The 27,182-nt window shown below is 36.4% G+C and overlaps 1 protein-coding gene across 2 annotated transcripts in view; it reads right to left on the bottom strand.

Annotated features, from left to right (window-relative positions):
• The window catches only part of ankrd11 (ankyrin repeat domain 11), a 172,158-nt gene that overhangs the window by 63,171 nt on the left and 81,805 nt on the right, over nucleotides 1–27,182 (bottom strand). The window contains exons 3-5 of one of the 2 annotated variants that reach the window (XM_059993042.1): nucleotides 25,614–25,760; nucleotides 23,266–23,407; nucleotides 1,852–2,010 (exon numbers count right to left, since the gene is read on the bottom strand). In XM_059993042.1, coding sequence (XP_059849025.1) covers nucleotides 1,852–2,010; nucleotides 23,266–23,407; nucleotides 25,614–25,700 — 388 coding nt within the window. In that variant the 5' untranslated portion in view covers nucleotides 25,701–25,760. Of the gene's footprint in view, nucleotides 1–1,851; nucleotides 2,011–13,940; nucleotides 13,976–23,265; nucleotides 23,408–25,613; nucleotides 25,761–27,182 lie in introns of those variants that run through there. The other variant, XM_059993043.1, reaches the window with a different exon arrangement.

The raw sequence follows: 27,182 nt of genomic DNA, 5'->3' as shown, positions 1-27,182 counted from the left end.
CATCCATAGTAAAAATAAGATGATAGGGGCCAAGGAACCTGAAATCACTGAAAAGATCCAGAGTGTGTAAAGAGCCATGGATGTAGGTAGGAAGGGACTGAACTAGGGGGTTAAAACAGAGTCAAGGTATGCAGATAGGAGTTCAGTGGGGCAGGAACAAGCTGAAACAAATGGGGTCGTCCATCTACAAACCACAGAACCTGCTGACTTCAACGCCGGCATGTCCAGACATCTCCAGACTGCGATCCCTGCTGAAATCCACCAGGTTGGGAGTACTGTAAGCAGATTTGAGCACCTTATCTAAGAAAGCATGTATTGGCATCAGGGAGGAACAAAAGGGAGAACAGGTGAGGAGTGTCTGATGGCTGTGTGCCAGTACTTGCTGCAAATAAGAATGAAGGGGAATCTCACTGAAACCTATATTGAAAGGACTAGATAGAATGGACATGGAGAGGATGTCTTCAATAATGGGGGAGTCCAGATCCGGGGCAGAGCCTCAGAATACAAAGATACACCTTTAAAACAGAGATAAGGAGGAATTTCCTTCCACAAAGGATGGTGAATCTGCAGAATTCATTGCTGTGGAGGCCAAGTCATTGTGTATATATTAGGGCAGCACTGTAGTGGTTCTACATTCTCCCAGTGACCCCATGGGTTTTCTCCAGGTGCTCTGGTATCCTCCCTCAGTCCAAAGCCCTACTGGCCAGTAGGCTAATTGGTCATTGTAAACTGTCCAATGCTTAGGCTAGGATTAAATCAAGGGACTGCTAGCAGTGGGGCTAGATGGGCCAAAGGGCCTGTTCCATGCTGTATCTCAATAAATGTTTTTAAATTATGTATTTAAAGCTGTGATTGATAGGTCTTGATTTGTAAGGGTGGCAAAGGTTATGGGGAGAACGCAGGAAAAGGGGGTTGAGATGGATAATAAATCAGCCAACATTAAATTATGGAGCAGATTCAATGGGTTGAATGGCATAATTCTGCTCCTACGTCTTGTGTCTCACATATAATTACAAATTACAATCAAGCTCCAACTAAACCTATCAAACCTATCTTTCTATTAGAGACAGATACTTACGAATACAAGAACAAAAATAGTGCACCTCATGAGGTTGTTTAAGCTTTGTAAAGACATTAGACTGTATAGGATACATGAATTTCAGAAGCTCAGTCTAAAGTTGTTCAACATCCAGACCATACGTTGCTGCATAGCTTCCGGAAGTCACCCAAAGGGGGAAAATAAACATTTGAAGAATATACGTTCTGGGATGAACTGCTTGGGAATTAGGCAGGGAAATGGAGGTGGTGAGCTGGCTGCATTCCTCCTGCAGTTTGAATTTGACAAATAAATCAGCCAATTTCTAACTGGCCTCAAGAGATGTTAAGAAGGCAACACCATGCTCAGCAAGTACAGTATATTTAAGAGGAAAAAGCACAAGCAAATCTACCTCTCACTTGGAAGGCATGTTTGAGTTCCCAAGAATAGCGTAGGAGGAACTGAACAGGCTGTACTGCAGCTGCTGTGCTTAAATAATACCAATGAATGTATAAGCCCAAATGCAATTTAACACTTCTCCTTACCACAGTGCTGAGTACTTCCAGTATTTTCGAATCTCAAATTTTCAGCATTTGCAGTATTTTATTTTATCCAAATACTTAATATTACATTTGCTTTTAATAATTTTAGTCAAATTATTAAAATATAATTTAAATTACTGCATAGCTATCAAATCAATGGTGACATAATAGGAAGAAAAGTAAACCAAAGATAAACCGAGCAATACAACAGCAAAATCTTATCCCATTTCTACCGCTACCTTCCAACGTGGTAACCACGTTGTTAGAGCTGACCTGGACTATTTGCTGATTCTTCTGCCGTCATTTGCATCAGCAAAGCAACTTGTTGCCGTTCTGAGAGTGGACAGCCTGCTCTAATTCCTGCCCCAAACAATCCAGACCTTCTGGCTCCAGCCTCCTTCTTCACTCGTTTCCGCTCCGGACCTTGCTTCTCTGCAAGCAAAGTTGACAAAAGAATTTTTCTTTTAAATGCAGATGGATTTTTAATGCTAAACATAAAAATTCAAGCTCATTTTTCCACTACCTTCAGGTCATTCTCCCTAATGTATCTTCTAATGACACACACACACACTGGTATCTCATAACAACATTCATCATCTGTGAGCCTGGGATACCCAAGCATCTGGAAAAACACCTGATAAAATGGAACAACAAAACTAATCCTCTCTCGTACATGTGTCCATTTCATTACTAACTCATTATATGACATTAGGATTCTGTACAGTTATCATTTCCATTTCCCAGGCCAAAGAATAAATTTGGAACTATGTATCATTAATTGTCATTCAGCATAATCACTGACTTTAGCTTTCATAAAAACCTTGAATAAAAATTCTTAGTATTCCACAATGTAAGAAAAAATGATCCTATTTTAAATGGCTATTGCAAATAGCCCAAAATTATCATTACAAACAAAGCCAACACATTGGTTAAAAAATATGGATTGCCAAATGCACTAATAAATCCTCAAATCATATTGCAGTAGAAATACATTTTCCCCAGAAAATCCTAATTCAATGAAGTAGAATGTAGTCAGTGCTCTTATATTCAATTATTTTCCATTTTCTGGAAGTTTACAAGAATATATTATGTAAAACCAGTTTTAATATTCCAACAACTTCAATCAAGATTTGAAATGTTAATGTCAATACACAAGAACTAAGAATAGCAGTATGCTATCTGGCCTCTTGACCCCATTCCAGCATTCATTCGCATGGCTGATCTACTACCTCAACTCCCGTTTCTTGCATTATTTCCATACTTCCCAATTCACTTGATAACCAGAAATCTATCAATTCTCACAATTCTTCAAAAAATTCCAGAGAATTCCCATCCTCTATTTCTCCTAGTCTCAGGACAAAACAGTCCACAGTTCATTCTGAATCTGTGTCTTCTCATCCTCCACTCTCCAGTCTAGGGAAAAAAAAATACTCGCTGTATCTTGCTTCATTTCTGGACTAAGGCCAGTGAATCTTCAACATGTACCAAATGTGTCATTACTCTGATGGAAAACCAAAACTGTACACAATACTCATGCTGCCTCACCAATGCCCATACTACTGTAATAAAGTTAAATTACTTTTTTCAAATTTTCTCATTGTAAGACATGCCTTTATAATCATTGGCTCTACCTATATATATTGGCCCTCAGTAACTTGAATGCATGCACACCCAGGTCCCTTAAAACCAGCAACATTACACAATTCTGTTATGTTCATTACAGATAAACTTGCATTATTTCCTACCACTGTATAATCCATGTGCTATGGTCTTGCCCTTATTCCCTGAAGCCTCTTTATATCTCCTCTGCACTTACAACCTCACCTAGCTTGATTGGGCCAGTAAACTGCAACATTCAATCCCCTCAGCCAAAAGGTTGATAAGGACTGAACAGACGGAGCACTAGCATAAATTGCTGTGGTACTTCACTAGTCATTGATTGCCAACCAGACAAGGTTCAGTTTGTTCCTAGTCTTTTCACTTTTGTCCAATAACCAATTCCCAACCACATCACTACGCTTCGTTTAATTCCATGTATCCTAATCTGATTTGACCCATTTCTTGTGTTGATCTTTGCCAATATCATGATTGTTAAACAAGCTGAGATTGTTTGCTGCATCAGTATAATAATAGGGCTACGGGAATACATTATTTGTTAATACCAAAACTGTTGGAATGAAGGATTTTAATCCTCATTCACCTCATTAACAGTTTTATTAATTGTCTGAGTTTAAGCAATTTGCTAACAGTAGTTAGGGAATATGATAGGGAATATGTTGTGGCAAACAGTAAGAAAGACAAGTGCATTTCTATTTATTAACCTTGGTCTTGAACATAAAGGGGGCTGAGGACATGAGTAGTACTTAAATCGTGATGAGATTGCACATAATCTGTACCCAAAAATCTTTCTATCTTTGGGTTTCTTGGCTATATTCAGGACTGAAAGATTTTTCAATATGTATGTGGGCAAGGAAATAGACAAGGTACAATAATAGCCATAATTGGTTTCAGAAGGTGTTATGGATTATTCCCTACTGCTTCTTACATTATAACATTTCCAGCTTCTCAGTAAGGACAGATTAAATACAAGGCTATATCACTGTGTTTCAGGTTTTTTTTCATGCAAAAGTATATAAATGAACCACTATTGTGAAGAAAGCTACACAGAAATTTTTATTTAAAACCTGAACAACATTAAGCTGGTAAATATGGTATTACCAGAAATCACACCGGTACATCCATTAACTACTTAAATTAAGGACTGATGATGTCTAGTACTGGTGGCTAAAGAGAAAAATCACAATTAAGGAAACCATAATTGCAACCGCTGCATAAAGAAAGCACATTGTGAAACACAGCAATAATTTTTATATTGTAGTGTTCACATCTTCTGATGGCATGCAAAGAGCCTGAATTTCATCAGCAATTTCAAAATAATTCTATGGATCAGATTCAAGAATTATTGAATCAAATTGCAAAAGCATTTATTTCAGCCCATTCTCTCTGTTGTTTGCTCTTTAAATGAGGGGCAGCATTAGTTGGACATGGCCCATCTTTCCACATAGCTATATACTCCAAGTAATGAGCTGTCAAGTCTAGTTCACTTTTTAAAATTATTACCGAATCCTCCACCACCACTTCCCAATCATAACAACTTGCTGTGCTTCAAAAAACTTCTGCTACCTTAAATCCGTTTCTTCAGTTATTGACACTGCAGGTCTACAAGATTCGCCCCATTACTATCAAAACACTAATTTTGAGAATCCATTAAAAACTTGTTTAATAATTTATGCTCTGATGAAAAAGTACCGTTTCGCTCAGATCTCTCTATAAGGAACTATCCCCCTTACCATATTTGACTGCCTTCTAGCAAGTCACCTTTGCATCCTTTTCAAGGCCTTGATATTCTTTTAAAGTTTACAAAATGTACCAGTGACCTAACCAGAAATTCATTAAAGCTTGGTCTAACTTCCATATTATTGTTTGCTACATATGTAAACACACAAGGATTGCTTTGCAAGGAAAATAAAGTGAAGTAACAATGCTGATAAAAGTACAGCTACAGAGCACAGTTTATAAAGTGTACTGGTTAAAGGCCCAGTTTAGTAAACAGCAATCTGAAACGAAATATTAAATAGACCTCCAGAGTGAGGTTAGAGAAAATCTGATCCATTGAATTTGGTATGTACAAAAGTCATAGAAATGATTAAGGACCAATATTGTGTCTTTTTCATAAAGAATGATGCATCAGATGGCAATTATCAAGTAACTGCAGAGACTGGAAATCTGAAAAGAATGAACACAAAACACAAGAAATAGACAGAATGTCAGGTAACACCATCAGTGAAAAAAGAACTGCAATTTATGTTTCAGGTCCATGGCCTTTCATTAGAGTTGGAATAGTGAGAAACAAGACACAGCCCATCCTCAAAAGAAAAGACAAAATCAACTGGCCATATTCATGACAGCAATTGCACGTAGTAGACAACCACAAGAATTAATGTTTGGGCCTCTTTTACTTGATATATAATTAGTCGTCTCTTTTAAGTTTACTTGCTGGGGAAGTAAACTTCATCAGGATGCTGAAAAGAGGTTGCCTGTGGTATATAGGTTGGGGTGGACTATATAGCAGGTATTATTGGAGAATAATGGAGGTTAAATTCCATGGTAGGAAAAAAAGAATTTTCATTCCTGAAAATAGTTTTTCTTAAATGGTGGTTTAAGAACTATTACATATGAAACAAAGTCAGTAAATAGATACAGCATGAAATTATTAAAGTAAATGGGACTTTAGTCTTAACTGCAAGGTCATTGAAGTACAAGAATAAGCAACAATTGCCACTCCTGTGCAGGATGTTGGCTGCAGTACTTCACAGAATTTTGGGCTCATTATCCAAGGAAGGATAATACTTGCATTGGAGGCAGTGCTATGGCAAAGACTGAGGTTATCAAGCCACATCACAGAATAGCTAGAGGAAAAAAAAACACATGTCAGTTTACCACCATTAACTAGCAATCAAATCTGTAAAAAAATACTGTAAGTTAAATGTCTCTAAAATTTAGAAACATTCCCAAGTAGAAGCTACAACAGAAATAAAAATATTCAAATGAACTAAATCAATGCAAAAATATAAATCATCTTTTGTTTTCTGAATGGATACATCATGTCATGCCAATTCTAACATGGAAAAATAAACTATATTACAGCAGTACTGAGTTGCTGTCTTCAATGCTTTCGATCACTATTTTCTTCAAATTGCTACACAAAGCTTAAGAGCTTTCCAGACATTTAGTATTGCAGCTTTGCTTTGGTAATTTGCAATGGCACAACAGAGGTTTATTATAAACAAATCCACCATTAAATATAAGTTAGTACCTACTAGGTAACAGATACAAAATTGTTTGCTATTTAGGATGCAACTCACCTTGGCCCTATTACACACTTAGAACTTCCAACCTACCTGCACGTCACTATGTTGACTAATTTTAGTTTAACAGGTGACAATTTCACACATTCTACAACTGCAGTTTCAACTAGACTGCAGTCACCTGAATACAGAGTATTCAGATAAAACAAAAGATGAAACCTCATGAGATTAAACTAGATCCTACCAGTCATACTAGAAAATATCTCATTTATTAATTTTATGCATCAGGTACTTCCAAATGAGAAAGCATGAGGACACTTGCAAGAATTAACTGGAACTAATAAAGAGCTTCTTACTTCTGGATGCTTTAAAGCATGTTACAAATAATGAAGAATTTCTTGTGTATGCACAACAATTTTAGAGAAGTGCAGCTGCCAGTTTAACAAATCCTCACAAAGAAGAAAAATCAGCAACTGATCTGTTTTTGTAGTTAGTCATGATAAAAAGGTTGATGCTGAACAGTTCCAGTTCACTGTACTTATCTCAAAGTGTTAAGAACTATGTTAGACACACAGCTAAGATGGATGGAACTGCTGTTAAAGCAATTCTTCAACTAAAGCACCATCAAACACTGACAGACTTTCCAGTGGTTATACCACAGGTATAAACAACCGCGCTGGCTGAGATACTAATCATTTCTTCACAGCAATATATGAGGGCACTGGGCTCATTCGATTCCTGCCCTGCCATCCCCAATAAAACAAGTTCATCAGTCCCATAACCCTCCTCTCCTGCATTCTCTGACTTCCTCACACACACACATTGCTTAGATTTTTCTGCCATTTTTATAAACACCACATGAAACCCAGAACCAGCGAGTTTTAAGGCAACAGAGCTAACTGCTGCATCATTTTATTATAAACTCTTTCCCTATTCCCCTCTACCACCACCATCTAATGAGGCTTATGAAACTATAAAGTTTTACTGACCATTTGGTTTGCTGAAAATAGTTCTGTTGTAATGGAACGTTCAATATAAACACTGAACTAGCAGAGTGGGCAAGTATGTTATCGCAAAAGAAATGTTTGCAACTTTTTAAGATAAATACTTCTCCTTGCTAAACTAAAACAGGAATGTTAGGATGCTAGATTCTGAACAGGAGACATTTCAAAAACATGAAACATTTTGTTAACGTGATTTGGATATACATTATCCTCCCTGATAAACTCACTTTCACCAATGAACCCTTCCCATCTACACACATTTAACAGCATCCATCAGTGAAATGCAATCACATGCCTTATCCACAGCAGTATAGTAGAGAGCTGACGCCAAGAAAAGTGGAACGGTATTGAGGGTACATGCAAATAATCACAAAGGAACATTTCAGGTACAAGAGCAAAATATGGTGGATGCCAGAAGCCTAAACTAAGAGGGATGGATGTAAAAAGAAAGTTTGATATGGGGAACCTAACATGGAAGTATTAACTACGGGAAGGTGGGAAAAACTTTTCAATGTCATTGCAAAATGAAAAACCTCTGTATAATGGAAAATTCCAGTAAACCCGAAACTAACATTAATTAGGTCGTCTGGTATGCCTGATGTTAGAAATCTGTAGTAGAAATCAAATGATTTCACAGATGTAATTGCTCAACTCCAATTGCTCAAAAGTCTACAATATAGCTTCAGATGTTGACAAAAGATCACACGTTAAATATATTTAGCTTATTGAAGCGGTACATCTCAGACACAAGCAAAAACTATTAAAAAATTTAAAAGGAAAACCAGTATTGTGTCAGACATCACTCTATAGAACTGTTTAAAGGTTTTACATTTATTTTCCCTTTTGCAAATTTTTGAAATATTACATTTTAAAACTAATTTCTTAACAATTGAACACGAAATAACTATTAATTGCCGTGACACCGAAAGCACCCCCCCCCCCCCCCCCGACACACACATACACAATTATCTGCATACCATGTTTCTAATTGGCAGAATACTGTCAATTTCTTGTTTGGGATGCAACTGCTGTAATGTCATCCAAAATAACTAAGTTTCTAAACATCATTGACCAGAAGGCGTCACAAAATTCATATCTTTCCTTCAAATCCTTACCCATCATTTCTGGACTTTTACGTGTTATCAAGTTAACAGTGTTGACATCATAAATGCCAAACAACAAAACCAAATCACAACACCAAGAGCACAAAATAGGATCAAGAAACATCTCATGTCTCCTGCGCCATTCAATACAATTGTGGCTCATCTCAGCTGGTCTCAACTCCCCTTCTATACAATTTTCCATACCATCAATTTCTTTATGTAGTAAAAATATAATCCAAATTTGCACCTTAAATCAGTCTATTGAGGAGGACAGTGCCACCCTTGAGGGCAAAGAAACCCAAAGTTAAAGTAAGATTTATTATCAAATTACGTCTAGGTTACCATATACTACCTCGAGATTCATTTTCTTGCAGGCACTTACAGGAAAATAAAGAAATACAGTAGAATTTATGAAAAACTATACCTAACAAAGACTGACAAACAACCGATGTGTAAAAGAACACACAATAAAGCATAATACTGAGAACATGAGTTGTAAAGAGCCCTTGTAAAATTAGTTCAGAGTTGTGGTATATAAGGTTCTTCATACCAATTCAGGAGCCTGAATCCTGCAGGATAATAACTGTTCCTCAATCTGGTGGTGTGGGACCCAAGGCTTCTGTATGTCCTGCCCAATGGTAGTAGCAAAAAGAAAGCATGGCCTAGATGGTAATGCTTTTTGTAGATGACACCACCAATCTATCCCTAGCAGATTTTGAATCTCTTGGTTCATCTAGGACTTCTGGTTGGGGAAGATTGAATGATTTTGTAGGAACACACTTGTCCACAACAGTCTTTATCACCACTAGCCAAAATGATCTCAAACTGGCTGGATATTTACAGCAAAATGCAGTAGGCAAGGTTATTTAATCAATCTCCAATCAGTAAAAACAAATTACGTGGGGGTAATTCTTCTGTAAGCTAAGTACCACAGCGCACCTAGGTATTCTGGGGAGTTTCTTCAGCAGATACAAGGCTCAAAACATGAGTGTAATGGAGTACTCCTCACCTGCTTGGTTCTGTCCAACCTCAACACTGAAGACCAAGCTATTTGCGTGAATATTTTTGACAACAGCTTTAAGATCCATTTGCTGCCGGAGTCATAGGTTGTTTTTCTAGGACAGTAGAGTTATTGCAGCTTTTGAACTAAATAGGGTGGCATGGCAGGGTAGTGGTTAGCATGACACATTACATTACCAGCGACCCAGGTTCACTGCCCATTGCTGCCTGTAAGGCGCTTGTACGTTCTCCTTATGGCCACGTACTCCAGGTTCCTCCCACAATCCAAAGACATACCAGTTGGTCATTTAAAGTGTCCCATGATTAGGCTAGGGTTAAATCTGTCAAGAAGCCGATGCAGCAATTTTCTAAGTGCTGGAAGGGCCTACTCAGCGCTGTTTCTCAAATAAATTAAACGGCAATCACTAAAGAACCTAACAGGAACATTGTTCAATTTTATGACACATGAACATTTTTATGATTAGGTTCTGAAGATTTAGCCAACTAACTTTGCTTTTCATCCAATTATTAAAATGAAACTTTGCTGCACTCTTAGGTTTTTAGTGGGACTTCTGACATTTCTTCATGATCAAATGCAAATTATATTAAGAATGCTTATGCATGTTCATGTATTTAAGAAGTATTCACCCCCCCCCCCCAAAAAGAAGTTTTCATGGTTTATTGTTTTACAAATTTTAATCATGGTGGATTTAATTTGGCTTTTTTATGGGACACTTTTACGTTTCGGTGATTTAAATTAATCACAAACATAAAACACAAAATAACTGAACGCATAAGTATTCACCCCCCTTCAAGTCAGTATTTAGTGGATGCACCTTTGGCAGCAATTATAGCCTTGAATCTGTGTGGATAGGTCTCTATCAGCTTTGCACATTTGGACACTGCAATTTTTCCCCATTCTTCTTTACAAAACTGCTCAAGCTCTGTCAGATTGCATGGGGTTTGTGAGCGAACAGCCCTTTTCAATTTGGATTGAGGTCTGGACTCTGACTCGGCCATTGCAGGATATTAACTTTGTTGTTTTTAAGCTATTCCTGTGTAGCTTTGGTTTTATGCTTGGGGTCATTATCTTGCTGGAAAACAAATCTTCTCCCAAATCAGTTCTCTTGCAAGCTATTTTTGCTGCATTTATTTTACCCTCTACTTTCACAAGCCTTCCAGGGCCAGCTACTGTGTAGCATTCCCACAGCATGATATAGCCTCCACCATGCTTTATGGTAGGGATGGTGTGTTTTTGATAGTGTGCAGTATTTGGCTTACGCTACTCTCCCACAAAGCTGCGACTGGTTATGTACCCAGGTAACAGTTGCTGTATGCGCAGTCTCTCCCATCTGAACAACTGAAGCTTGTAATTCCTCCAGAATTGTCATTGGTTTCTGGGTAGCCTCACTATTCCCCTTCTTGCACAGTCACTCAGTTTTTGAGGACTGCCTGCTCTAGGCAGATTTACAGCTGGGCCATATTCCTACCACTTCTTGATGATACACTTAACCAAGGGATATTCAGTGACTTGGAAATTTTCTTGTATCCATTTCCTTCTGCTTCTCAATAACCCTTTCATGGAGTTGCTTGGAGCATTCTTTTGTCTTCATGGTGTAGTTTTTACCTGGGTGCTAGCTCACCTGCAGTTGGACCTTCCAGAAACAGGTGTATTTTTTACTACAATTAATTGAAACACCTTGACTGCACATGGTGATTTGGTGATCTCCACTTAACTAATTGTGTAACTTCTAAAACCAAATGGCTGCATCAATGCTGATTTGGTGTGTCATATTAAAGGGGGTGAATTATTTTATGTTTTATATTTGTAGTTAATTTAGATTCCTCTGTAGAGATCTGTTTTCACGTTGACAAGAAAGTGTCCTTTTCTGTTGATTAGTATCAAAAAAGCCAAATTAAACCCACTGTGATTCAATGTTGTGAAACAATAAAACATGAAAACTTTCAAGGGGGATGAATATTTTCTACAGGCACTGCATATAGTATTTAAATTCACTGATAGGAGTGTGTGCAGTGAAAAGAAATGATATTTTGTGCTGCAAAATGTATGAATTCAAATAAATTTGACATAAGTCAAATACATCTGTCTGGTTGTTCATACTTGGTTAATAACATAATAGATGTTATGTACATACATTAATCTTGAAATGAGTTCAAACAAAATATATACACCACGGAAATAGATCAATGGATTACTTAACTTTAGCCTATCCTAAAATATTGCATGAGTTAACATTTGTAAATATACATAGGTAATCACACTTAATGACTTTTTGTTCTTACAGAACACAGAAAATGCATCTGTTGACCTCCTTTTACTCTACATCTCTCAATATTCATCAGTTATGCTTGCAGATTGATGATTTTATCATACTGAAATTGCTTGCATCAGCCATTTAGGTGAGGCCCAGATTTTAAAAAATATATATACATCTGCATCAACATAACATTCATTTACCTTTTCTTTCGAATTTCTTTTAGTCACTGTTTGCTCTTTGTTCCTAGGTTCTCTCTTCTGAGTGGTTATATTTCTCTTAATATCACCTCTATTTCCCCTCCTTCCCCTTATTCCCTTCATGCTTCACCTTTGCAAATGTAGTATGAAAATCTACATGCAACACTTAATTCATTTTTATTTATCCTCTCATGTTTCTTCAAAAAAAAAAGACCACGGTACACTTGCTTTTAAATAACTTATTGTCTAGACCTGAGTAGCAAATTTCTCTGTACAATAATTTAACTCTTTAGGATAGATATTAAGATTGATAGATCTAAAATACTGTATATCAGCATACTTCATCTCATTACAAAGTACAGCATACTAATAATTACCATTCCTCTAAATTGATATTTGCTTTGTAGCTTCAGAGTTTTTAGTTTGCTCTATGAAGAATAATTTATTTGATATTTATCCTTGGTTAATTACTGAAGATGTTTTTCTTCCTCTACATGTCTGGCAATTTCACGATGTAAATGTTCAACTCATAATGAAACTTGACCTAATAAGTTTGTCTTTGCTTCAACATTAAAATCTTGCTTCTATTTCTTTACTAAAGTCTTACGACTTATGTCTTAATAGTAAGCATTTGACTGTCTTTTCCATTCACATATTTTTTGATGTTTTTGTTTTGAATAACTTTCTGAAGCTCTTTGTATTTACCTCAACTTTGCTCCCCAAATTATTCCAGCATTAAATAAAGCATTAAGTTTGATCTAATCTTCTGATGCACCAATAGGAATTCAGCCTCTCAAGTATTTTCTCAAACCATGTATTCTACTTATACTATTCCATCTCCAGCTTAAATATTTCCAATTGCTGATCCATGATTCTATTTGCAAAATAATCCAAGATCTGTGAAAGATTTTCAGTGGTGCCATTGTCTCTGCCTTAGACGAGTAAAAGACTTCAATTCATTCTTAGTTCTGACAATTGGGTTCATAAGATTTAGCTGTTACAGGCTTTCCTTCCCTTGAATAATTAGTTGTAAATTATAAAGCATCTGCACTTTTGCAGAAGGGATAAAGGATTAAAGCTAAGTTATATGGCCATTCCAAGAGCCCAGTTAATACTGAAGCTTCCGGTCCAATAATGAGTCCATTATGATCTTTATTACTTCTTCCGTGCTTCATATTTACATTTATACAATTGTACACAAGATAGCTTAATTGCTTTGTGACGGAAAAGATGCACAAATATCATTTCTGCTGTGCTTGTAGCCAAGCACAGAACAACTGCAAACCTTCAAGAAAAATTCTAAACAATGCAGATTCTAGAATACATTGTAGCAATGGCTGTAAACTATGGGCAGTAATTATTTCAAAGTACATTTCCAGAAAGAGTTTGCTTAAAAGGTTTTTGTCAGATGAAAATTTCTCACAATCTTAAGTATCAGTTTATGCCCATGAAAGAGAAAAATTAAGAGAAGCAACTAGGATTAATGCCAAAATGAATTTGAAGAAGTTTGGCTCAGAATTACACAATTATTAAATCTGAAAAACAAAACTAAGTAAACTTATTCTGGATTCTAATTATTCCAAAAGTGAATAATCCCAAACAGTATCCAAGGCATGGGATGCATGGCATGCAGTTTAAAATCACTTCACATATTGAAAGGATAATTGTCCAAGTGTTATAGATCATTTTGACCTTATTGGAATTGTTGTGCAAAATGTACTTTACTACTAAATTACATTTTTTTAAAGGCAAATTAGATCTTCTTGTAGCAGGTCCATTAGGTCAGCTACCAAATTTTCATAGTTGAAAGTAATCAATAGGAACACGGAGACTATGTCAACATATTTAAAGGCTCAGTTCAGAACTTACTTTAAAAATTAATTATGATTAACTTTAATTGCCTTTTTCTTACCTGAGGATTTGCTTCCCAATGCAGCCTGCAAAAACCTGTTGGAGAAAGTATACACTGAGGAACAGAGTAGACATTCCAATCACAACAGGGAGAGAACTGCACTGTAAATCAAGCAGAAAGCTAGGTTTCATCCCAAACAAAGCAGCAACAGTCTTGTTGACAAATGTATAGTATTATTCAGCCAGGAAGCATTAATACATGCAAGTCAGCTGTCACCACAATTGCTACTAAATAAGATTCTAATTGACCATGTTTCCACTTCCAAATTTATTATAATCCTATATTCTAGTTATTGTAATAACTAAGTTCAAATCCATCATTCCTACGTATTTTTAATGGTGCTTTTTGCTTTAAGAAATAGTAGTATCATTCATTCTGATTGGTATTAGTTTATAATGAAATCATTGATTTCAAAATTGTAAAATAAAACTATTTTCCACACAAAGGTTTGGTGACTACTTCTACACCAGACTCCTGCTTCCATCACAATATTAGTTAAAATAACTGATTCAAGTGCAGGGGTGAACACATTAAAAACTTGAGTTTTCAGTGGGTTTTTTGTACCTTCCTGTTGATAAACAACCACAGAGAAACAAGTCTACGACCCCCATTATTGGTTATGTGGATACAAAAAGGATAAAGCCAAATACCTTCTATAAACTCTTTTCTCTGTAGCTACTAGCCCCATCCTTACCAACACAGACTCAGGGAAGGATAAGCAGAGACGGGAAAGCAGCTGCTCAGAGAGCGATGATATTCTTAATTATGTACATCAACAAGCAATCATTAGCAGTAAAATTCTTAGTTTTTTGTTTTATTTACATGTGGCAATGATCCATTGCAATCAATGTGCAATACAAACAATGTTGTTACTTGATCCACAGGGAACATTCTAACATCTGCATATATTCTTGATCTATTACAACAAACACCAATAAAGGTTCATTGTCCTGATTCTGTAATCAGAAGAAAGCGGAAATCAGGAAGTTGTGGCCCAATTATGTCAGCTTATCAACAATCTAACTTGCAACACCACCTCACCAAAACATGTGCATGGAAACATAGGAAAGCTTGTAAAGTTGTGGCTTTTTTCTACTAGATTTCAAAATCAACAACCTCCACATTAACATTTCTCACTGCAATCCATTTCCACTTAATGACCTATAACCTTTGTCAATTTTTACATTGCTCTAAATTTAACCATTCCAACACCTTACAAGCTAACCACTTTCATTCCGCCCTCTATAAACTTATCCAAACCCCTGCTAATTTTGCCTCACTCACTGATCTAATTTAATCAAACCCCTGTTTATTGATCCAAGTTAGTTCCACATGAAGCAATGCCTCCATTTAAATTGCTTAGTTATTTTTTGAAACAACTGTCTTCAGCTCTAACTTCTTCCAATTGTACGGCATTAAGGTATTTATATTTCTCCATTTCTGGCCTCCTGAGCACCGTTCTATTTAATTACTCCTTTAATTTTGGTCGTGCCGTTAGTTGCCAACAATTTGAGTATTAAAATTTCTCTCCCTTCTGATCTTTTCTCCTTTAAGACATCCCTTAAAAAATCAATGAATTTGCCCAAAGTTTTATCAATCCGCCCTTCATGTTATACTTTGTTTTGTAATGTCTCAATCGTCACATTTTACTATCAAAGGTACAAAATAATGAAGTTATTGTAGGTGTTAATACTTTACATTGAAAAAAATACTTTTGTCTTTCTCTTCACATTTTCATTTTCCACCTTACTTCACAAACAAAGTTACATTGCATTAAAATTTTAAATTTCAATTCCTTAGGTTCAGCTTGCCCCAGGACAAGTTCCACAGTTTTAATGGCTGAAGCAACACATTGCTTATTATCTTGTTTACGCCAGTGTCTGAACTTGGGCACTATAGCCATCACAATCAGAGTAACCAAGTTCACAAATTATAAGAGGAACAATAAGAAATTGTTATATGGCTATAATTGTGAACTATGTCACGTGCTGCTGGTTATCCAGAATATACTGCAAAATCTATTCTCCAAATATACTGCACATTCCAATATACCTGCACCATACAATACAAAAATTAAGTGACCAATTTAATTTGAGTCACAGAAATTTGATTTATCAATAATCCTCAAAGAATATGATGCTGAGGAAAAAATGCGACTATCTTTGACTTCTCAAGTTTACGTTTCTTGGAAATTTTTAGCATTGGGTTTAAAAGTATTAAAGGTAACAAGTAAAAGTGTGGTTAAAAAGTTAGATTTTATGGAGCAGTTTGAAGGCAAGGAGGTGGAGAAGTTCAGAGGCAATTCCAAAGGTTAGCACCCAAGTAGCTGGCAGTATATCTCCCAACAGCAGTCAACAAAATCAGTTTCTACAAAAGACAGGATCAGCAATCCAAGGCATGCAAGTTTTAGCTGGCATCAGAGAGAAACTGAGAGCAAAGCCAGAGGTTATTTTTAAAATAAACTATAAAAGACAGAGACAATGCCACAAAAGAAGCTAAAGTAAGCTAAGTCAATTTCAACACAGGCAGAACTATGGATAAAACTGATGAAGTGAGGAAAAAACAGGAGGCTGAAGAGCATTAGAATAATCAACAATTTCTACATAATATATAAAATCCAGACTTTAACATTTATCCTTTTGCAAATGGTGCTCAGATTATTTCCTCCCTTACATCCATCTGCCACCCTGCATTCTTTCCACAATCTTTCACTCATTTTGCAGTGATTCTGAGACTAGCTGATAGCTGGATTCTGGTTTTAATTATTTAAAGATCTCTTTTCAAAAGTTAATAAGCAGAGATAACAGAGGTTTGCTGTTCAATAAAGAGTGAAAGAGGTACAAAATTGCATTAATAACAAATGGACATAGCTTAGAATTTTCCATAATAAAGCAAAATTTACTTAAAGCCATGGATTAATAAAATCTCTACAGAACTGGCTGATATAAACCAAATTCTGCCCAAAACATTTTACAGTAACTTGGATCTGGACCCTTTCATTGAAAATTGTGATAAACATTTGTACCCCCATGAAATTATTTTATAAATTATTAAGGCAAAGTTTCTCTGATCATTCCATATAGCTTTGAACTTTGACATTAAAATTCAGACTTGTGGGTACTATGTTCAGTATTTCACATTCATTTGGAGATCACCAGTGGATGCAGTAACACTGCAGTTCAATGACAGCATTTGGAAGGGATGATGGGGTGAAAGTTGGTTGAATGGTTGATATGAGGTGTAGAAGATTCAAGATTCAAAGTGCATTTATTATCAACAAATGCATAAACTTTACAACCTTGACATTTGTTTGTTTAACATGCAGTCACAAAGGAAGGAACTAGAAGAATCCATTTTAAAAGAAGACCAATTCCCAGTGCCACAGAGAAAGAAAAAAAACAAATCATGCAAACAACAGAAAGAAGCTTACTTAAGCAAAGACTTTTGAGAGTTATAAGATAGCCAGAAAGAAGTTTAAGAAAGGTTTTAGAGCCAGAAGGGGATATGAGAAGGCTTTGGCGAGTAGGACGTATTAAAAAAAAAATCAAGGCATTCTATACATACATGAAGAACAGGAAAATGACTAGAGTTGCAGGTATGACCGATCAGGGATAAAAGAAATATGTGCCTGGAGTAGCAGAAGGTAGAATATTCACCCGCAGGAAGGACATTTGCAAATGAGGACAATGTAAGACAGGATGCAATGCTGGAACATTAAAAAAGAGGACTTGCTATCACTTTTAATAAGTACTAGGATAGGTAAGCCCCTGGGGACGGACGTGATATACCCCAGGTTACTACTGGAAGCGAGGGACAAGACTGCACTCCTTTGGCAATGATCTTTGTGATCTTTACTGGCCACAGAAGTGGTACCAGAAGACTGGATGGTGACAAATGTTATTACTTTGTTCAAGAAAGAGATATCCTGAAAGTTATAGACCAGTGAGTCTTACATCAGTGGTAGGTAAACTATTGGAAAAAATTCTTAAAGACAAGATTTATGAGTATTTGGAGAACCATTATCTCATTAGGGGTAATTAGCATGGCTTTGTGAGGGGCAGGTTATGCCCGAGTCTGACCATATTCTTCAAAGAAGTGACAATGGTTGTGTGGATTCCGAACTGGCTTGCCCACTGATGGTAGAGGATGGTAGTTGACGGAGCACATTCTGCCTGAAGCTCAGTGACCAGTGGTGTTCAGGGGAATCTGTTCTGGGATACCAGCTCTTGTGATATTTATAAATGACATGGATGTGGAAGTAGAAGGGTGGGTTAGTAAATATCAGGATGTCACAAATGCAGATGGTGCTGTGGACAGTATAGAAGACTGTTGGTTGGTTACAACAGATATTGACAGGAGGCAGAGCCAGCCTGAGCAGATTGTGTTCAACCTGGAAAAGTGTGAAGTGGAAGGTTGAGCCAGAAAGCAGGGTACAAGATTAATGGCATAGGATTCTTAGAACAGAGGGATCTTGAGGTCCGCATCCATAACTTGCTGTGCAAGTTAATAGGGTGGTTAAGAAGGTGTATGCTGTGTTAGCCTTCATTAGTTGAGGGCCAGAAGATATAACTGGTTGGACAACAGATGGAGTACTGTGTTCAGTTCTGGATGGGTTATTAGGAAGGATAAGATAGCTTTACAGATGATGCAGAGGCAACTTAACAGGATGCTGCCTGGATTAGAGAGGACATTTAATGGGGATAGGCTGAGCAAACCAGGGCTTTTCCCTTTGGAGTGAAGTAGGATGAGAGACAACTTGATAAAGGTGTATAAAATAATGAGGCATAGATAAGAGCATCCAGTGACTTTTCTCAAGGCAGGAAATAATAATTTTTAAAATGGTATAATTTTAAGGTGATTGCAGTAAAGTATAGGTGGTTGTCAGGGGAAGACTCATTTTTTAAAAAAAGTGGTGGGAGCATGAAACTCACTTTCAAGGGTGATGGTGGAAGCAGATACATTAGGACATTAATAAGATTCTTATCTAAGCACATGGATGAAAGAAAAATGGAGGGCTGTGTGGAAAGCAAGAGATTAGATTGATCTTGAAGTAGGTTAATAGTTTAGTACAACATCATGGGCCAAAGGGCCTGTACTGTGTTGTACTGTTCTATGCTCATTTCAATTTAGTTCAACTATTTAGTACTTCTCAAAAAAAGTTTATATTTCAGCATTAAACATCAATAACTATTTTTCCAATAATACTCTACATTAAATTGCCTCATTTATTTTCATTTTCCTCAAGATTAAGAGTCTCTACAAAATTACTTTACGTCAAATCTAAGTAATTCACAACTTTATTTAAAATAAAGTGACATTCAGCTCAAGAAATGTCCTGGTCAGTAAACTCACCACATTTACTTACTACTGAATACTCATTGTCTACTCAAGTAGATTTCTCAGGTACTGCCCAAGTTCACCTCAAAGCCACACTGCACACTTTAATTAAATGCATGATAAACCATTTTGAAGTTTCATGAAAAATGTGGCTTTCCAAACTGACACAGGTTGACATTCCCCCAAGTTAGAGAAATCAGACATGTGTCTACCACTTACTAATAAATTGTTTAAACTCATTTTAGATTAGAAGTCCAAATGGTCTGAATAGTGATGGGATTCAGCAAAAATGTAAATATTGACAGATAATAGTAAAGCACTGACAATTCACTATCTGATTGTCCAGAAATACAGATGGTTCAGCATCTGGCTTACCATGTGCCATTTCCTGAGCCCCCTTTAAAACTTGCTGGAGCTCCTTATCTACTCTTTCTTTAATCTCAACAGGTTCACTGTGGAAGTTATCATACCACTACGTCACATCTTCAAAAAAATTATAAGCGTTGAGATATTAATGGAATAACATCCCATAATCCAGAAATCTAACAAAATGACTCTGGACTTCTAAAGGTACCAGATTACCAGAGTTTTACTGCATTACGTTAAACAGTGTTTGATAATATCCATGTAAACCAAATTATATAATCCTTATGCACTGTGCACATAGAAGATTATATTCAATAATTGTTTTGAATTACCAAAATAGAATTCTGCCCAGTGACACAACTGTAGTGCATATACTGTACCTCCAAAGGTACAATGACATCTCACTTAACATTTTTTTTGAAAATGATTAATTAATTTCATGTTACACTAAACCATTTATTTATGGTGGATTTTAATACATTGCTTACATAAATTTAACAAGTATATGTTGTATTAAGCAAGTGGCTAGCAATTAAAGATGAAATGCTGAAAGTGCACATTTTCACTGTCCGAGGCTGAATTAGAGAACTGATTCGTATGAAAGATTCTTAACCTGACTGATTCACAAATCCTTAATACTACTCAAAAACCAATGGTTGCAACCATTTTGGTAAAAGAGTCACTGCTTACTTCCCACACAAATATTACTTGCATCTCTATTTAACTGTTGGGCTATCTTTCTCCAAGCTTCACACACTTGTTGACTGAATCAGTTCACTTTACTAACAATCAAAGGCAATTACAATTAAGTAGCACCTCAGAGGTATTGAACTTTGAAAGAAAATTCAAAATAAATCTGCTGACTTGTAAATTACCACGAGGAAATGATGACAAAAGATATTAGGTTATTACAAATTTCAATCTGATTTACTCATGTCGTAAGATAACCCATTTCTTCTCTTAGTGTGACTTGTACTCTTTGCCTCTGACATAATACAGCCAGGCAATCTACTCTAAAGAAAATTATTTATCAGCCTATAATATAGCATATAAGCGATCAAGAATAAAGAATTTTATATCTTGGTAGGGGGGGTGGAGAGAAGGCTCAACGGTCACTTCTTTGATACTTTTGAAAATAACTTTAGAAATTACATTTTTACATGATAGGATAATTTCTTCTCAGAATGTACAGTACATCAAAACTACATATTATGGCTGTGCAAGAACTATCCATTTTACTAATTATACAATTGCAAAATACTATACTACATACTCTGGCAAAGTATTTTACAAATAAACAGCTCCAAGCAGAAAAGTGAAAGAATACAGTGGTCACCATATTCAAATGACATTTACAAATATAATTATGAATACAAGATTGAATCATTCTGTATAAGATAAATCTTTAGATTACTAAACAGTTCTGTTCATGCAATATTTAGTTACAAGCAATTTTACTGCAAGGCAGGACAAGTTATAGAAATTTTTTTTCACCCCCAATAAGAATTGATAGAAAATGATAAAGTTAAACACACAAATCTAATTTTGAATTATTCTTGGACAGATCTGTAGCATCAGTCTGTGAACTTATAGCAACGTAGAAATTCATAACACAGGAGACAGCAAGTTGGCCTTCTATGCCCATGCTGTAATTTGCATGGGAGTTCTGGTATTAAACCCTCTACTTTTGGGATGGTCTTCTGAGGCAGAAGGTTCCAGATCCTTACCATTCGTTCTTGAAAAAAAATGTTTTTGGTGAATATCATGCAATAGTTTTAGGTATTAATAGTTTTAATACCCAAGTTATTAAGTAAAGGATGTGTCATTTAATATAAAAATCCATGCCTTTCATTCTTGCGCATAGATTAAATCTCACCTCAATATCCTTTGATTCAAAAAATAAACAAAATCAACATTGCTAATCTTAGAACTAAAATTTCCCAAGCCTGGCAACAAATTTAAGCCTCCTTTACAATCTCATGTCACCATATTCATCCTGTAACTTCATGACTTACCCAGTTTTTTTTTCTTGTCTATGAAGTTGGGAATAGTCTCAATAGGCTTAAATTCTATGCTTCAGTAAACAACAGCATGCACTTTCAATACCTTTCAAAACACTACCTGCTTGAAAACCTTCAATGCATGTATGCATGTACAGTTCACAGACTCACTGTTTATCCACACTTCTCAGTATCTGACAGCCCCAAAATTAATTCTCTCAAACTTCACAAGACTGGGTAATTTTGATGCCCAATTTATATCAGTCTACCTATGGCATCTTCTGGTCTAAAGCTGATTCTTCCAAAGGTCAATTTCAATATTTATATAATTTATTAAGTCTCGAGTCATAGAGCACCACAGCATAAAACAGGCCCTTCGGCCTATCCAATCCATGCCAACCCAATCTCTGCTTAGTCCCAAACACCTGAATTTGGACCATAGCCCTCCGTACCTTTCTCATCCATGTAACATTTAAAACTCTCTTAAATGTTACAATTAAACCCACATCCATCACTTCTGACAGCTCGGTTCACCTTTGCATCACCTTTTGAATGAAGTAGTTCCCCCTCAGATTCCCTTTAAATACATCACCTTTTACCCTAAACCTATGACCTCTAGTTCTAGTCTCACCTAACCTCAGAGGGAAAAAGCCAGAAAGCATTCTTCCTATCTATACTCATAATATTGAATTTTATTAAAAGACCTGCCGTTATTCACCTGTGCTCCAGGGAATAAAGACAGAACCTATTTAAACTTTCCTTATAACAATGGTCCTTTTGAAATGGTAACAGCTGCGTAAATTTTCTCTGCACCTTTACAAGGCTATTGATATCTTCCCTGTAGGTAGGTGAACAAAAATGTACACAATACTTTAAATTTGGCCTCACCAACATCTTATGCAACTTGAACACAACATCCCAACTCCTGTACTTATTGCGCTGATTTATGAAGACCAATGTGGTGAAAGCTTTCTTTACTGCCCTATCTACCCGTGATGCCACTTTCAGGAGTTATCCCAAACCCTTTTGTTCTACCATACACCTCAGTGCCTTACCAAGTGCAAGTCTTACCCTGATTTGACCTGCCAAAGTGCAACACCTCACACTTGACTGCATTAAATTCTAACTGCCACAGATCACTTTGCATGCTTTGATAGCCTTCCTTGCTGTCTTTAATTCATAATCTGGGTGTCTTCCACAAATCTGCTGAACTAGGTTATCGCATTATTAATATAGATAATAAACAACAACAGATCCAACACCGATCCCTGTGGCACATCACTACTCACAAGTCTCCAGTCTTGAGATGAAGTTGCCTTCCAACTTTTTCATTTTCATGAAGTCTGCCCAAAATTATAGTCCAGTATCGGAGCGCACAACACAAAATCTGAATGTGTGTTCTTTCAAAGACATACCAAAAAGATTATCTATGATATATTTTTCAATGATACATTATGAAATCTGGAAAACTAAACTGTAGAGGTGAAGCCAAGCTTAACAAGTAAACACAATGCAAAATAATGCATAATAATAATACTCAGATGTGCTCGACAACTGCAGCATTAGAAAAATATTTCCAGAAAACCTTGCTCAAATCCACCTTTGGTAAATCTCCCACTTACCAGTGTCCGAGTCCTTCTGATCACAGCTGTTAACCCCAATAGTAAAAGGCAGTTTCCTCTTTGATGCCTTCTCTTTCACCTCCTTCCCTCCATCACTCCTGTCCAACTTTGGAGTCTTGTTACATGAGATTTTTTCCTTATCCTGGATTAGAAACAGATGTACAACTCAAAAGCCATTTGAAGGAAGTTTTATTCACCAACATTGTTGCAAACTACACCACACTGAATCCCAAAATAAAATTTCCTGAATATAAAATTTACATGAGCTGCAATTCAAGACTTTTGTCTAAGCTTATTTTCTCTCATATCTACTATGAATCTATCGATCCTAATGTCATCATAAAAGCATTGCACTGGAAAAAACTATTCAAATGAAAGAGTTGCCTCTATATGTTATAAATTACTAAATATATCTAAATAAATGGTGGTTACGTCAACTATAAAGACAAATCACTTACATTTTGTTTCCCTAAAACACCACTTAGTTCTGACCAATTTCAGATCTGGTCCATGTAGTGAAAGCAAATCAAGGAATTATCACTGCAGCCTACTGGGTTGTAGTATGACAGTAATGGCTTAACCAAACAAAGTGTTAGAATGTGACAACAACATTGGGGGACATTCAGCCCATCACAATTGTGCAATTGAAAAAGAGCTACCTCACTTAATTCCACCTTCACAAAGTAGAATCATAAGTCGCCATTCAGTCTATTACGTCCATGCTACCCACCAGAGTAACCAGTTCCACCCCTCAGCCCCTTTGCCACAGTCTTGTCAAATTTCACTTGTCAGAAATCCATCCTGCTCCATCTTGAACGCCACAGCCAAAACACAAATGCAGGCAATCCACCCAAAATTCCAACCAGAAGCTGCATAGAGAAATCTTGTCTGTCACTCTTAATTCTTTTCCCTAACATTTTATGAGTAATTCCTAGTCCTTGATCCCTCCCATCAATGATATACTTCCAGCAGATTCCCTCATCTGTTTCTTCTCCAGCAACAGTTATGGGCCTTTGTGTGTTTGGTCCAAAGGTCAATCGGAAGTCACCAGGGCCCCAAGTCTGCAATTCACTGTGAAAGTCAAATGCCCGAAGTCTGCAAATACATGAGACTACTGGAATGTGAAGGCTGGAGATGGTCTGTGTTGGGGTTTGATTGTCTGCTTCTGTATGGGTGGGAGGGAGGAATGGGTCTCGTTCTGCTGATGTTGTGTTCTGCGTTGTTCAAATGAACACTGAATATGCCGTGATACCTACATCCTTAAGTTGTATTGGTTGTGAATGCAAGCGGCACACTTTACTGTGTTCTGATGTACATATAATAAATAATCTGAAATCTGAGGTCCACAACCTAGTAGGTGACAACTTTTCAAGTGCATATCCAATTATTTTCTAAAAATGAATAGGGTTTCTTCCACTATCACACTTTTAAGTAAAGAATTCCAGGCCTCTGAAGTGCACTAGGAACAAAGCAAGCTTCTCATCTTGCCCCTAATCCTTCCAGCAAGTATATTAAGTTTAATTCCCTAGCATTTAAATCCCTGCGTAAAAGGTGAAAGGACATTTCTATTTAATCTTCACCCCTGGTAGGGTAACCATTTTGGGGCTTACCAAATCTGCTCTTAAAAAACATAGCTATCCAATTTTTCTTCATTTCTACAATATTCTATTGCTGGCAACATCCCACATCCTCTAACATTTCTTCTGCACCTGCTCCATTGCAGTCACATCTTTCCTGTCATGTGGTGAATTTGAAGTGTATGCAATGCTAAAACTGTTGCCTAATGGCCAAGTGCAGGAAGATAGATCTAATATGAATGCATGTCCAATGAATAGCATGGACATGGAAGGCCGAATGGCCCTTCTCATGCAGTAAGGTTCTAGGCCTCAATGGGCTACCTCGGTGCTGTATGATTGTCAGCAGAACTCCAATTCATTGGCACCATTCCTATAACCAGAGAGCATTACAAAATCATATTCAGAAACATCTTCAATTACTTCCTTCATTTAACAGCTGGGGATACATTTCAACAGTCTCAGAAATTCATTCACTTTCAACAGTGGCATATTCCTTAATGCCTCCATTTTTATTACATTTACTCTAACAACTTATCCACTAAAACATGTTCATGTTGTTATTATAACTAAAAACCTGACTTTGCAACAGATGTAAAGTAACTTGAGTCCTTTTCTGCTCAACACATTTTTTGCTCCCATCCACCTTTAAAACATTCAGTATCATAAAAACTTCCAACAGGACTGTTAGATAACAGTCTAATGATATCACTCCCAAATATTGATGAAAGCCAAAGTAATAATTTCATATTCTTAGTTGTTCGGTGCTCTTACCTTCTTCCCTGATTGTTTCTCAACCATATCGATGCTGAGCGGATAATCTTCCGACTGTGGTGTTTTAGAACACCCACCCTTGGGCATCGTTCCTCCTTCCCTAGGCTGTCACCTCATTCAAGCATCTATTGCATCATCATCGACAGTCTATGACAAATAAAATACTAATTAGAGCATCCAATTTTAAATCGGCAAGTAACTTCCCTGCCAAAATTTAAAGCATTTCAAAGTACTTCAAAAAAGCAACTCTGATGGGAATCAACTCAAAAATTTCCTTTCAATTCTGGCAGATTTTCAGATAAAGTGCAAAGGGGAAGGGGGGCTTAATTATTTTATTCTTACACACCAAGAATTTAAAATACTTCCAATTTCAACATTGCTCATCATTATATTAAAATTTCAACTGATAATTGTGGAAATGAAATGGTTTTGCCTCTTCTGCATTTGCCAACAAAGAAGTCAACAGTGAAGTGCACTACTTAATGTACAGTTATTTTACAGCAAATTACTGAACGCACTCTATTCTCTGGAAATATAGTTGTAAATTCACTGACTCTTCCCCTCAGTTTTGGAAGGAAGTGGCAAAGGTCAGTGGTTTGCAAGTGAAATAATGAAGAGCCATAATTATGTTTTTGTTTCTAGATAAACAAACAACGTAGCCCAAGTCAGAAAATTAGTTCCATTTTCAAATACACCAATATTGCATATTAACATTTTCATGAAAATATACTTTAGGCGCACATTTTCATATTCTGAAAAATTGTTGGAAGTATAAACATGAAAAAATCTGCAGATGCTGGCAATCCAAAGCAACACACACAAAATGCTGGAGGAACTCAACCAGTTAGGCAGCATCTATGGAAAAGAGCAAACGGTCAACATTTCCAGCCGAGTCTCTTCATCAGGATGCCTCATCCGGAAACGTCCACTGTTCGCTTTTTTCCATAGATGCTGCTTGGCCTGCTGAGTTCCTCCAGTATTTTGTGTGTGTATTGCACAGTTACAATTAGTGAGCCAATGTTATGCTGAATTTATTGGTTTTAGAATTCTTACAATTCAAATCAAGTGAAATCTATAAAATTACAATGAATCAATACAAAATACATGCAAAAACCTTAATGTTATCATTAACTAAATTCCTCAATTTACACTCCACAACTATTCTGATATTCTTTAGTTTTAGCCAATACAAGGCCACAAAAATGCAATTAGGAAAAGCCTAACCATTTTTTGTGAACTTTAAGTTAATGTTGGGAGTAATTGAAGTTTAATTCAAAGAAAAATGAATGACTGCCATCTCAGACACCTTTGATGCCAGAAGCATGCCTGTATATCATCCTAGTTATTTTGTCCATTTCTAAAGGCAAATCATAATATAAATTACAATTAATTGAGTTAATTGCAATAATGAATTTGGGATAAATTATTCAGTGCAGAGTGGAACTCATAAGCAACACGAGTAGCTGAGGCAAACAGTGTGGGTTCAAAATCAGTGGCCAAATCTGGTTAATTGGGGCATCAGTTAATCAGGGCAGCCACTTATTTGGGACAACTCTTAAAGATCAAAAC

Source organism: Hypanus sabinus, chromosome 17 (assembly GCF_030144855.1).
Source record: "Hypanus sabinus isolate sHypSab1 chromosome 17, sHypSab1.hap1, whole genome shotgun sequence".
In the NCBI taxonomy this organism is placed as follows: Eukaryota; Metazoa; Chordata; class Chondrichthyes; order Myliobatiformes; family Dasyatidae; genus Hypanus; species Hypanus sabinus.
Note: the sequence above shows the minus strand (reverse complement) of the source record. Positions and strands in the feature narration are given on the sequence as shown.